At 36.2% G+C, this 14936-nt stretch overlaps 1 protein-coding gene and 1 non-coding gene across 4 annotated transcripts in view; both read right to left on the reverse strand.

The window, feature by feature from the left end:
* The window catches only part of LOC113259115 (cell division cycle and apoptosis regulator protein 1), a 199201-nt gene that overhangs the window by 22366 nt on the left and 161899 nt on the right, over positions 1-14936 (reverse strand). For all 3 annotated transcript variants that reach the window (XM_044386130.3, XM_026504344.4, XM_026504343.4), the window contains 9 exons: positions 11646-11839; positions 10638-10752; positions 10332-10524; positions 5966-6095; positions 5573-5734; positions 2869-3094; positions 2178-2291; positions 1418-1584; positions 474-684 (listed from right to left, as the gene is read on the reverse strand). In XM_044386130.3, the coding sequence (XP_044242065.2) occupies positions 474-684; positions 1418-1584; positions 2178-2291; positions 2869-3094; positions 5573-5734; positions 5966-6095; positions 10332-10524; positions 10638-10752; positions 11646-11839 (1512 nt within the window). The remainder of the gene's footprint in view (positions 1-473; positions 685-1417; positions 1585-2177; positions 2292-2868; positions 3095-5572; positions 5735-5965; positions 6096-10331; positions 10525-10637; positions 10753-11645; positions 11840-14936) is intronic.
* LOC113259322 (small nucleolar RNA SNORD98) lies at positions 1716-1780 on the reverse strand. The gene has a single exon (XR_003317563.1). It is a non-coding gene; the product is annotated as a small nucleolar RNA SNORD98 (small nucleolar RNA).

The following is a 14936-nucleotide window of genomic DNA, read 5'->3' on the forward strand; positions in this document are numbered from 1 at the left end:
TCAGACCTTTCAAATGTACCAAAGACGATGCCACATAGCCTGAAATGTCAAATCTCTCAGACTTGTGGTTGTCCAATTTCAAATATCCATGACTAGAACTGATGACCGTGAAAGAGAAAATTTTTTAAATTTTAGAAAATGGCAAAATGTTTAAAATGGCTTAATACTGAATCTTGCTCAACAACTGGTCCCAGATTCCAGCAACTAGACCTATGATAAAAACAAAATTCTGTGCAATTTAAGCACAACTTATTTTCCTTTGAGGTCTCAGCACTCTTAAAGTTAGCATACTAGACAGATTTTTTTTAAAAGAAAAGAAAATACAACTATACTGCTGAAAGCTGGATTACCAGTCGCTGTTACCAGTTATGTTCCTCCATGTGTGTTTGTTATGTAGTGTGTGGTGTGCATTTGTGCCTGTGTTCCTGTGCCTGTGAGAAGCGGAAATAGAAAAAGGGATTAGCGTTCAGTGCCTGTTCTCCATCAGCCTCCTTGCGTTCACCCTGAAGCTTCTCGACCAGCTGCTGCTTGTATCCTCGGGAGAGGGTTTCCCACTCTGAGCGGGTGGGAAGGCAATGCCAAACATCCGGGAAAAATAAAACCACTGTCTCCACATGAGCTGGAACTGTACGCCCCTTGTGGGTCTCCTCAGGGCGATGGTAGCGAATCTCTGCAAAACGGTACCTGTTGCAAGGGAAGAAGCATGTTGGAAAAAAAATTCTAAAATACATTTTAAAGACCCTAGTTCACTTGTAGCACATCAAGTAAAGAAATTTTGCTGCAAGAACTTGAGGTTGGTCTAAAGAAAAAAAAATTATAGAAGCCATAGTTCCTCTTTTGGTACATTTGTACAATATTTTATGGTTAAAAGAATATGTTCCCCAAGGCATTTTCAAGATTGATTATAGAGCTACCCATATTTTAGAGAATACCTGAAGAAGCTGGATAGCTGTTCAGAATTCATGTGCTAAAAAGAGAATATTCTCAATTAAGTCACAAGAAATACACTAAAATACAAAGGACAAATAAGCCTCAAGAGAAAATATGGCTGAACAAAAATAATCAGCAACTACATCATTTTATAACAAAAGAATTATAATGAAATGAAGTTCTCTCTTGACGATCTTCTCCAGCTATGCATGAAATGAAAAATATTTTCAACATACATCCAACTTCCGAAGTAAAGCATAACAAAACATTTAAATAATTCTCAGTTTATTTTGATTAGTTCTTAAATCCTTCCCCCTCCCCCAACATTCTTGGCACCAAATAAACTTTTGCTACAAATGGGGATTTTCCTTTGAGATTACCTGCATGATCAAGGTTGCTAAAATAAGGGGGGATGGGGCTGACACATAAGAACATCTATATAAACTATGAAAAAACATTTCTAATCAAGAAATGAATTGGTACTTACCATTGTGTGCATACACTTAGATCAATGCCTGTCAGAGCCTTACAACAACGAATAGCAGTCTTAATCAACACAGAGGGGTCTTTTTCTGGGTCTGGTCCATCCAACGAAGGAGACCAGTGACCTCCAATGGCCATGGCTTCATCCTTGCCTTTCATGCCCACTAAAAACTAATTCAAAACAAAGAATCATTTACATGTATTATGCAACTTGTCAAATTACAAATAAAATACTTGAAAAGGAAAGGTACAAACCTTTCCAATACCATTTTTACTACCTCTGGTATCTGTCAGTCAAGGAAGAGTTCAGTTCATCGTGTTCCACACTGCATTTCAGCAATGGAATAGGATTTATACATCATAACTCATCCTTCTAAAATATTTCTTCGATAAAGAATTCTTTAAAGAAACAAGCTATAATTCACACTTTAAGAGAATCCAAAGACATACTAAATCCATTACCACTAAAATTTTACTATGCTAATATAAAACACCAAAATGACAGCTGAACTAGTGACATACAAATAAGATATAGCCATAATCTGCAATGAAAAAAAATCTACAGCATTAAATTTTGAGTGCCTCAACAATACAAAAATTAGTTGTTAATCAGTATGTTAAGTGTATTTTTAATTATATATGTTTGTAACTATATGCATGTATGTATATACACATATATGTGTACACACACACACACACAACACACACAGAGAGCTAAGCAAAGCAAATATACACCTGAAGTTAAAATAAAGGTTTCATTTTACCTTAACAAGTCTAGCAGGATGTTGAAATCCATCTCGAAGTTCTTGTGGGTCTTCAGCAAGAGCACAGGACTTATGATACAAATCTTCCATACTAGGACTAGCCATCAGCATTACCTATTATAGTCAAATAATTCAATCCTGTCAAAAGTCTAAAGTAATGTAAAAAAATGAGAAGCACTACTAATTATCCTTACATATTAGATATCCAAATTTTTTTATAAAAATGGAAAGTAAAACGCTACAGCAGAAATGGTATTAGATATTTCACAGTTTTAACTTGTCAAGAAATGCTTTTTGATCAATGTTCTATAATAGCCAAAAACTATCCAACCATAAGCAATATACTGAATGTTGCCCTGAAGACTAACATATAGGGTATTCACCAACATTACATTTCATCTGAGGCTACCAGAAGTCACAGAACATTCCAAAAAGCTCAATAAAATCAACTTCATCTTCACATTTGCGTTTCAAAACATTAAAACAATAACCATAAGTTTTATAGCTTCAGAAGTAAGACAAAGAGGTTAAATTAAATTACTTCAATAACCAAAACTGAATCAGGCAGACAAGAAAAAAAATAGCTATTCATGTCTTTAACTTAACCATTTTCAGAAGATTCAATCCACATACACGCTCTTAATATGAATAACTGCTCAGAAATTTTAGCTATATATCACAGAATACAAACCTTTGCACTGTATAAATGGTCAGCATCTGGTGGATCAAGAATAGCCATATTTTTTTCTAAGGACTCTACTTCTCTGTGCATTACATAGAAATTGCAGTAATTTCCCAGCTGAAATGGTCTTGACAAAGGGAAAGCATCCACCCATGTAAACTGAGCATCAAAAAAGTCACTAGGTATATATAAATTCTGATAACGGCGCCTTAGTTCCATCATGTCACAACTAGGACTGAAAAACAGACATAAGTAAGTGAATAAATAGCCTTAACATCAAAAATTATATAAACATTCACTCCATTCCATATCTAAATATATAACCTGACATGGTTAAAAGCCAGCTGAGAATGGTCAGAGGCAATTATTAATGAGCTACAGATTTGCAAAGAGCCCTACGAAACCACACTTTCAAATCTGTCTACTTACAGCTTTAAATAAATAACTGGTACCTAAGTATTACCTTCATTTCTTTGCTTTTTGTGTGTAGCTTCAAATACATTAGAGACCCTCTAAAATAACTTCAACGCCAGCTCCAGAGAAGTTATAAACAAAAGGCAATTCTACCTCAGCTGAAACTATGCATTTTTTAGAAAGTTATAATTTGTATAGAGTGGATACAAAGAAGGGACAAGAATGGTACCAAATGATGAGTACTCCTCAATCAGGTTCATACAATGCAAAAAAAATAAACCTTTATTTTATAGTAAGATCCTGTACCAAACATATTTACATTCAAAATTAAGCACAAAAATCCACAGGAAAGCTAAATCTAAATGTTTTTTGATTATCTAACACCTCCATACCTCTCTCTCTCAATGGTTATGATCCATACCTGATTGTTTATTACGTAAAGAGGATAAGTTTCTTGCCTTTTAAATCTGGCATACTGATTTTTTTTAAAGGATGCTTTCCTTTTTCCTAAAGAAGCAGAACTTTTAAAGGAAAAGAACTCAAAGGTAAATCAATCTGGTAAAAGAACAAAGGATTTCTATTAAAAGCATAACAAAAAGTGGACAACAACAATCAGTAAGATGAAAAGATAACTACATTCTCTTTTTTATTACTTTTCTTTTCACTGTCTTTTTTAAAGACAACTAAGGACAAGGTATAAAATATGACCTAATATATTTGTAGGGGTATCTTTTTATTTGAAGCCTAAAAATAATAAATATGTAATGATTAACTTATCAAGTATGGTTGCTAACATAATTATACTTTATCTGGATAAAATTCTGCTGTCAAAATAAGGAAAATGTGAAAAATAGGTATTTGAGTTGTTTTTTTTTTAAAGAAGTGTTGCAAACATTATGTGAATTGTTTCTTAGTTTTCCATCACTAGAATTTTTGAAGTTGTGTTTTACCCTGTAGGATTAAAATCAACAAAAGATGTACAAATGAGTTATTTCTTGGCATATAGTACCTTATAATCACATTACTATAAAACAATCTTTACTTCCACAACTATAGATGAGAAAAGGTATGGTAATTTTAAAATGATTTTTATTTGTAATGGGTTGAATTGATGTTCTGGGAATTTATTTCAAAGTGGTGAAATGAAACTGTGAAGGTCTAACTTAGAAGGAGATAGCTAGCTATTGAATTTACATGCTATTCATCACAATTCTCCCCAAAAGTAGCATTCTAGACTGAACAGTCTAGAGCAGAGCTGCTCTATTTAGTATCTTTGGGACTGGAGAAGTGTTTTTGGTTCTAGTAAGTTTCTCTCATACATCCAGTCTAGATATTTAAGAATATGTAAGTAAACAGGAGTAACAAGAAAACAAGTATAAATTAAGAATAGTTGCTCATTTGACTACATGACTAAAGGGACGTGAACTATGTAACAATTAAGCAAAGTTACCAAGGGGAGATTTTTTTTGGCATTGAGTAGTTTAAGTAAATTACACTGTTTTACTCAACCTAGAACTGAATATATAGAAATTAACATTTTGATAGGTCAGTATTATGAATATTAATTCTCATTTTTTGTTGAAATGCAGTAATACTTCCAGGATGCTGAAGTGCATACAGTTGTTTCTATGCTAAACAGCTTTAAACAGTGCTTTTAATGATTCATTTTTATTTTACTGTCAATTTGTTTTCTCCATTTGTTAATTTATCTTATATACAATTGCCAGTCCCCAGGCCTTTAGATAATTCCTCCCTCCCCTTAGACTAAATCAGTCATTTTATCAATTTACCTTCTTATGAATTACAACTTTGTAGTTATTACCTGACCATGACATCCCACCACCACCATTAATTATGGAATATCTACAACTGCCACAGATTGGATTAAGTGCTTTAGATACACGAACTCAATTTAACCTTAGTAATTCTGCTAGTTGATAAAATTTCCATTTTGCAGGTGAAACTAAGAAGTTCCACTGCTGTGTTACTACTTCATCATACACAATGAACATGGACTTAATAAAGTTATCAATAAATCTGGACCTTAAATGACTGTAACTTTAAGAAACAAATTAAAACAAGACAAAAAAAACACAAGTTGATCACAACTTTCAATAGCTGCTATCTTTAATGATTTTATGAATATGTGAAAATACACTCCTACTTCAAATTGCATTTTTGCCCTATATTAAATGTCAGGAATAAAAGTTGTAAGAAAAATATCTCTGTAACACATTCTACTAAATTAGACAAATTACAAAATTGGTTATTCTACAAAAAATGGGGGAAAAGAACTTACCAATCTAAGGAAAATTTTGAAAACTGAACTGTGTAACGTGGAACAACACGTCGAACTCTCCGAGGTGATCGTTCTCTCTCTCTTCGAGGAGATCTCTCCCGAGAACGTTTTCTCTGAGGAGACCTTTCTCTGGATCTACGTCGTTCTCTCTCCCTTTCACGACTTAAAACAAATTTTTCTAAAATTACTAATATTTCTGGCATTATTGAACAGTTCTTTAACAAAATAAATATAATAGACAATGTAAGATTCTCTAAGTTCTGAAAAACTGTTGTACAGTATGTGTAACACAAACGCACCACCTGGCCATTTTTAACTGTACGGTTGGTGGCATTACATGCCCTCACAGCGCGCACCGTCACCACCACCAAAAGCATACTTTAAAAAAAATACCTGCGGTCATCTTTTCTGTTAGGCACTTGATCCCCTCTGTCATTCCTTCCTGAAAATCTCGATGGTGGATCTAATCTTCGGGCTGGTTGTGGCTGTGAAACTATACGAACAGGAGGCTGCAATAAACCAGCTTTAAAAGAGAAAAAAACGTTTTAACTTAAATAAAAGCAGTGCCTAGTTAAGTTATACAACTAGCAGAAGTTGGCTAACATTTTAAGCTTTGCGGTGAACAAACAGCAGACGCCACCTGCATATTTGTATATATTTTTTGTAATCATTTAAAAATGCAAAAGCCATTTATAGCTCAGGCACCATATAAACCAGGCCACGGACCAAATCGAAGGGCTATAGTTTGAAATCCCTAATCCACAGAGAGTAAACTAAAGATTGCTGTACAAGTTATTCACAGGGTGCCAAACTATCACCCAAAGGTTCCACAGAGAAAAAGAACTCATTACAGAGAGATCTCCACTCTGACCTAGTAATCAAATTTAGCATCAATTAATGGAAGAATCTGACATGTGCCTCCTAGTAAAACATAATACAAATTACAAAACATCACCCATAATGTGTTCTGACCAAAGCCTTTCTTTTTCATTTTTTTTTTTTAAGATTTTATTAATTTATTTGACAGAGATAGAGACAGCCAGCGAGAGAGGGAACACAAGCAGGGGGAATGGGAGAGGAAGAAGCAGGCTCACAGCGGAGGAGCCTGATGTGGGGCTCGATCCCATAACGCCGGGATCACGCCCTGAGCCGAAGGCAGACGCCTAACCGCTGTGCCACCCAGGCGCCCCTTTCATTTTTTAACACAGAGAGTGCAACTGAGTCAGGGGGTGGAGAGTGGGGGGGAAGAAGGAGAGGAAGAAAGAGAGAATCTTAAGCAGGCTCCACACCCAGAGAGGAGACTCATGTGTGGACTCAACTGCGCAACCCTGAGATCATGACCTGAAACCTAAATCAGGAGTCTGACGCTTAACTGACCAAGCCACCCAGGCGCCCCTTACCAAAGCCTTTAACTACTAGGTTCATAGTTTATATGGCAGATAGAGGAACAAGGTAAAAACATCACAACCAACAAAGGCAAATCCATAATACAACATTCCAAAAGAAACTACAAGACAACTAGCCTAATTTCTTCAAAAAAGCCAATGTCATAAAGGAAGAAAGAAAAAGCGGGAAACTGGGGCACCTGGGTGGCTCAATCAGTTGAGTGTTCAACTCTTGATTTCAGCTCAAGTCATAATCCCAAGGTTCAAGAATAGGAATCTGCCTTGGGCTTTGCACCAGTGGAGAGTCTGCCTTGGGATTCTTTCTCCCTCTCCTGCCCTCCGCCTCCCGCTCTATGCCACATTCTCTTTCAAATAAATAAATCTTTAAAAAACGAAAAAGTGGGAAACTATTCTAGAAAAAAAAAACTAAAGTAACATAACCAAACACAATGGATAAAAGTTGACTGGCTTTTTGTTTAGGAAACAAAAAACAACCTTCAAAGACATCTGGGAGACAAATGGGGAGATCGGAATATACTGAGAATACTTAAATGTTTTCTCTTACATGTGAGAATAGATTGTAGTTATATAGAAAAATGGTTTCCTTTAGAAAGAGCATGCTTCAGGGGTGCCTGAGTGGTTCAGTGGTTAAGTGTCTGCCTTTGGCTCAGGTCATGATCCCAGGGTCCTGGGACTGTGCCCCGAGTCGGGCTCCCTGCTCAGTGGGGAGTCTGCTTCTCCCTCTGCCCCTCTCAACCTGCTCGTGTTCTCACTCTAATCAATAAATAAAATCTTAAAAAAAACTGTATTTGTACACATGTAAGCAGACAGAACAAGGCTGTAAGTATGTAAGTGATCACTTTATTGTTCTTCCAACATTTTTGTATGCTTGAACATTTTCATAATAAAAATTGTGGGGAGGAAAGAAACAACTAACTTATGAACATTTCCTATGTTAAGGAATCCTAGTTGCCAATGGCAATTTTCTTTCTAAAGTTTTTTTTTTTTTAAGATTTTATTTATTTGATAGAGAGAAAGAGAGAGCACCAGCAGGGGGAGTGGCAGGCAGAGGGAGAGAGAGAACCAGGCTCCCTGCTGAGCAGAAAGACTGACGTGGGGCTTGATCCCAGGACCCTGGGATCATGACCTGAGCAAAGGCAGATGCTTAACCAACTAAGCCACCAAGACACCCTTAAATAAAATCTTTAAAAACAAATAAACCGAGGGGCGCCTGGGTGGCTAAGTCAATTAGGCATCTGCCTTTGGCACAAGTCATGATCACAGGGTCCTGGGATCAAGTCCCACAAGAGGCTCCTTGCTCAGCGGAAGGCTGCTTCTCCCTCTGCCTGCTGCTCCCCCCCTGCTTGTGCTCTAACAAATGAATAAATAAAATCTTTAGAAAAGTAAATAAAAACAAACAGAAAAGAAATCACAGGACTACCAGTCAGATATCTGGAAGAACCAAGTAGCTTGGAAACACCCTGGAATTACCTATTAAGTTACTCAAACCCTCAGACCTTGCAATTACACCTGAAGGTGTATGTATGTCCTAGAGAAACCTGGGCATGTTGCCCCTGGACACACATATGAGGACATTTATAGCAGTATTTTCTGAAACCAAAAGCTAGAAACTATCCTAATGTTTATCAGAGAACAGATAAAATGTACAATATTCATATGTGTAATATTATCTAATAATGAAAATGAAGAATGAGCCAGATGGAAAAAGTAGCATGAGAAACTTTTAGAATGTTGGAAAAAAATAAGTCATACACAACAGATTATAGAAATGGAATCAAACACTATGTAATATTCAAAGACAGACAAATCTAAACAGTATCATGAGGATGCATATTTAGAGAATAAAACTATTAAAAAAGAGTAAACTAGCAAAATTTTAATTTTACCCAAGTAACCATTACATAGGTGTTCATTTAGTAACTCATTACACTGTACAATGCAATCTCTTTAGTGAATTTTTTTTTTTAAAGATTTTATTTATTTATTTGACAGAGATAGAGACAGCCAGCGAGAGAGGGAACACAAGCATGGGGAGTGGGAGAGGAAGAAGCAGGCTCACAGCGGAGGAGCCTGATGTGGGGCTTGATCCCAGAACGCCGGGATCACGCCCTGAGCCGAAGGCAGACGCCTAACTGCTGTGCCACCCAGGCGCCCCCTCTTTAGTGATTTTAAGTGTGTTGTAATAAAAGAAAAATGCCACAAATCACACTTTAAAAATTAGCGGCGTCTGCATGGCTCAGCTGGTTAAGCGTCTGACTCTTGATTTCCGCTCATGCCATGATCTCATGATCATGGGATGGAGCCCCGCATTGGGCTACACGCTTGGCGGAATCTGCTTGAATTTCTTTCTCTCCTTTCCCTCCACACCCCCTCTGCTCTTTCCCCTGCTCCTGTGCTGTCTCTAAATAAATCTTAAAAACAAAACAAAACAAAAACAAAAAAAAACAAAAAAAATCCCTACCCAAAAGAACAACAACAAATGAATTAAGTAGGCTTTTGTTGGGGCACCAGGGTGGCTCAGTTGGTTGAGCATTTGCTTTCGGCTCAGGTCATGATCCCAGGGTCCTGGGTTCAAGCCCCACATCCAGCTCCCTGCTCAGCAGGGAGTCTGCTTCTCTCTCTCCCTCCACCCACTCCCCTCATGCTTGCTCTCTCACTCTCTCTCAAAATAAATAAAATCTTAAAAAAAAAAAAAAAAGCAGGCTTTGATTAAGCCAAGGCTTCAATAAAAAGTGTCCAGAATTTCAATTAATTTGCAAAGGAAAATGTAAAATACAGCTCATTTATTTCATGCACTATAATTCAATGCATAATTTAAAGTACTACTACCAGAAAACATATATATATAAAGTATTATGTTTAAGGGCACCTGGTTGGCCCAGTCAGTTAAGTGGGCAACTCTGGATTTTGGCTCAGGTCATGATCTCAGGGTCCTGGTATCGAGCCCCACATTGGGCTCCATGCTAAGTGGGCGTCTGCTCTTGATTCTCTCTCTCCCTGTCTGCCCCTCTCCCCCATAATATAAATATTAAAAATAAATCTTAAAAAAAAATAAAATGTTTCTATGACATTTTCTTCCATTACAGATACCAATAAAAGGACTGGGGATTAATAGTTCTGATATTTAAGTTCACAAAGAGCATGTCTTTCTATAAGAGCAATAAAATAAAATTACTTCCAAACAGCTATAGAAGTAGAAGTGGTCTACACAAGATACTTAATCTTCCTTTCATGTATTCTAGAAATCCCTGCCTTTTTTATAATTAAAAGCATATTCTCGTTATTTTAACAACTACACAGTTGTAAAAGTTATGTGTTAGCCTGAAACAGAAAAGACACATTGCAAGTAATACCTTTCTGCTGTGGCTGCTGTAATAAAGGCTGTGGCTGAGTCTGCAATAACGGTGTAATAGAAGCTGCTGAGATCTGGGCCTGCAGCAGGGACTGGGGCTGGGGCTGAGCCTGAACACCAAATGTCGTCTGTGGTGCAATTGGCTGAAGTACAGCAGGAGGAGTCTTCAGTAAAGGCTGAGTTTGGGACTGATTCTTAACAAAAATAAAGAAATAAAATAAAAAATTTAAAGAGGAAGAAAAAACTCTGAAAACTGGAAGACTGAATCACCAAGTTTGTCTAACACCTAACTCAGTATTTTATATACCTGATTTGGTAGCGTCTGAATTCTTTGAGCATTCCATTTAAAAGGCATATTGGGATTATATGTAGCTTCAACCAACACTCTGTCACCCACTTGGGGGGTTTTCCCTTTGACAGCACTAGAAAAAAAAAAACAAGTTAAATACATACACAATTAAGAGAGTCCTCAAAAAAAATTTATATTTGTAGTATTTTATCTAATGTAAACTATCTGAAATGGAAGTCTAAAAAAAGCCCTTTTAAAAAGTAAATATACCTCCTAGACTTATTTTATTTTAGAACTGATCATGTTTCACGCTTCCTAAAAAAACAGAGTGTTTGGAGTGGAAGAAATAACTTTACACTTCATATTCTCCCAATATTGCGTCCCTCCTTCTACGGTAGTAACTTTTATAACCCAAGAGTAAGATCTCCTTTGGGCTATGAAGTGATAAGAGAGATGAAGATGGAAAACAGGAGACCCACTTTTAGAAAAATCTCATTATGATAATTAAAGTTAATTTCCCAAATAAAGTACTTCTAAGGCAGTTCACTAGGAATACGGTTAAAATATCCAAGGAAAATCTTTCATGCAACCATCATCACACTAAAAAAATACTATTCTGAATATGTTAGTCATTCATCATTCAATCCCACTCAATAGTTTTTCAATTAAAAATGCTTTTTTAGTACATAGTATCCTTAGATACTTCAAACAGAAGATTAAATTTTAAAAGGCATATGACTATTTCAATCTCTATTCTCACTGGAAGCCTGCCCATGAAGAGTTGGAAAAATTAACTCATTCCTATAAAACATGCATAAAGAATTCACTATAACTATTTTATTCAGTAACCAGAAAATATCTTCACTCATATTCTCCATGAAAAAAGGCCAGATACAAATATAATACAAACTATATAATTAAAACAAAAAATTATAACTAAACTACAATCCTATGCCACAATTAGGTCTTATCAATATATTTCATGCTAAATACAAGAAGGCATTTGCCAACACCTAATTAAGTTACCTAAGCTGAAAGAATACATCTTCATCCACAAATCCAAATGTATCATGTAGTTTTGTAACTACTCCCGTAAAAACACGCTGTTTCTGAGGCTGAGTTTGTTGCTGACTGGACCTTGGTGTTGGATACGATACAGTTATCTGTGCTGCAGGCTGAGGAGTAGACAGGCTAAGGCTTGTAGGCAGTGCAACAGCTGGCTATAAAACAAAATCAAGATCCAATTAGGCTAATGATTTGAAATACCCTAGAAATTAAAAATGACCACTCAAAACGAACTCAAAATGCTAAAATTAACTTATCTGAAGTTAGGAAATACACATGTACACCTTGAAGAAAAGAATCAAGTCTGAAAAAAAATTTTTTTTTTTTTTTTAACTCTACCTCAACATTAAGTTGCGCCAAATGAAAGTTTTCACAGGTTGTTCCAGGAAAAGAAGATACCATAGTGAAATGAGTTTTAAGAATACTGCAGGAACGTCTGGGTAGCTCAGCTGGTTGAGCATCCAACTCTCAATTTCGGCTCAGGTCATGATCTGAAGGTCATGAGATCGAGCCCTGTGCTGGAGGAGTCCATTGGGATTCTCTTACGCCCTCTCCCTCTGCCCCTACCCATGCTTGAGCACATATACACACTCTCTCTCTAAAATAAATAATGCATATCGGGGCGCCTAGGTGACTCAATTAGTTAAGCGTCTGATTCATGATTTCTCAGGGTTGTGAGATGGAGCCCCACGTCAGACTCATGTGCCGGGCATGGAGCCTGCTTAAGATTCGCTCTCTCCCTCTTCCTGTGCAACCCCCCACTTAAAACAATACTGCATATATTAGGGGTGCCTGGCTGGCTCAGTTGGTGAAGCATGCGACTCTTCATCTCAGGGTTCTGGGTTTGAGTCCCATATTGGGAGTAGATATTACTTTAAAAAAAAAAAAGAAAAAAGAAAAAAAAAACCTGTGAATTTTAGTCCCCTCTTAGAAATTCAAAACAATAGTGGCATAATACTCAGGAAAGTCCTATGTAAGTGAAGTAAGTCAGAGAAAGACAAATATGTATGATCTCACTTACATGTGAAATCTAAAAAAAAAAAAAAAATTCACAGAAACAGAACAGAACCTTGGTGATTGCCAAGGGTATGGAGGGAGAAAGAAATGAGTGAAGTTGGTCAAAAAGCACAAACTTCCAGTTATAAGATAAATAAGTTCCACGGATGTAATGTACAACATGATGACTATAATACTGTATTGTATATTTGAAAGCTGCTGACACAGCTCTTAAAAGTTCTCAACAGAAAAAAAATTTAACTATGTGAGGTGATTCACGTTAAAGAAAAAACTTATTGTGGTCATCATTTCACAATACATACATAAATCAAACTACGCTGTTTATTTTATATTAATACAATGTTACAAATCAATTATCTTTCCATAAAACTGAACAAACAAGAAAAATGTTAACACTTTCATTCGTCTTTTCTGGCACAAACATGAATAGCATATTACTGTTTTAAACTTCTATATATAAATAGACATAAAATCATTAGAAATAAAGAAACAACCATCTGACTCTTCAAGGCAAAACACAGTATTTGTTTTATACTTGCCCAATAAAGCAAGCTCTTAATTTCTACAATTAAAAAAAGAAAAGGCCAAGTCCTATAAATAGTAAAAGAATTCAACATTTCTCAGACTATAACCACAAAATTATTTCTCATGAAATTTCCTTAACATCCTAAGACAATAATGATTCACAGATGCAAACTAGGAAATGCTATTCTAAGAAAAGACTAGTCTAGTTTTTATACTTTTTCTACTTAGTTTGGAAATTCTGCTATTGGAGATTGAAAGTACATGATCAGTGTCAGTTGATTTTGATCCCTTAATAAAAACAAAGGGAGAGTAACCTCTCAAGTGAATTTTTTTTTTTTTTACAAAAATAACAGATTCAAGACTAAAATGGTATGAAAGGTACAAAGCTTCTCCCCTACTCCTGTTCCTTAGCTACCCCATTCCCTATCCATGCACAATCACTGTCACCAGCTTTTATTACAGGTTCTCCTTCCTTTTTATCAGTTTCATAATATTTAACTTTCAGTCAGTGAACCATGGCCCTTGGTCCAAATCCAGCCCAGAGCTTACGATTTTGTGATTTTTGTATAGCTCGGAAACCAGGGATGGTTTCTTACATTTTATTAATTTTTAAAGATTTTATTAAATTATTTGAGAGACAGAACATGAAGGAGAGGGGCAGAAGGAGAGGGACAAGCTGAGCGGGGAGGCTTAATGCAGGGCTCATGTCAGGACCCTGAGATCATGACCTGAGTGAAGTCACACACTTAACCGACTGAGTCACCCATGTGCCCTGGTTTCTTACACTTTAAAATAATTTTTAAAAAGAAAAAAATATGCAACAAAGACTGGTCCACAAACCTAAAGGAGGACAATGTATTTCAGTTTAAAAATGAAGGAGGTTTTAAAAAAAAAAAAAAAACCACTGGGTGGCTGGTCGGTTCAGGCTCCGACTTGCTTTTGGCTCAGGTCATGGTCTCAGGGTCATGGGATGGAGCCCCACATTGGGCTCTGCACTCAACGCACAGTCTGCTTGTCCCTCTCCTGCTGTTTACTGTGCATGTTCTCTATCTCAAATAAATATATATTTCTTGAAGTTCAAAAACATTGTAATGCTGCTGAAAAGTTAAACTGATAATGTAATACAATACCCTCATCTAATAAGGTCAAGCTTAAAATGATATAACACATAAAAAAATCTCCTAAAAATATTAGCTACAATGAAAATGTATTAAGAATTAAGCTCAATGTATTAAGAATTAAGTTCAAAATAAGAATTAAGTTTACGGGCGCCTGGGTGGCTCAGTCAGTTAAGCAACTGCCATCAGCTTACGTCATGATCCCAGGGTCCTGGGATCATGCCCCATGATGGGCTCCCTGCTCAGCAGAGAGCCTACTTCTCTCTCCCTCTGCCCCTTCCCCTGCTTGTGCTCTCTCTCTCTCCCTCTCTCCCTGTCAAATAATAAAATCTTAAAAAAAAAAAAAAAAAAAAAGGATTGAGTTTAAAATAAGACCTCATATTTATTCAAACTAGATCACAGCTGGATCAAAAACCATAAAAGACAAAACAACAAAACATGCACTCCATCTTTCATATATTGTTAAACTAATATGTAATAAACTAATATGTACACTAATATGTAAATCCAACCAATATTCATCTTCAAACCCTGAAAGAAATACTAGAATAGGAATAAAATTTTGGCCTATTCTTCATTCAGATATCCAAAA

This window comes from Ursus arctos, unplaced genomic scaffold (assembly GCF_023065955.2).
Source record: "Ursus arctos isolate Adak ecotype North America unplaced genomic scaffold, UrsArc2.0 scaffold_7, whole genome shotgun sequence".
NCBI classification, from domain to species: Eukaryota; Metazoa; Chordata; class Mammalia; order Carnivora; family Ursidae; genus Ursus; species Ursus arctos.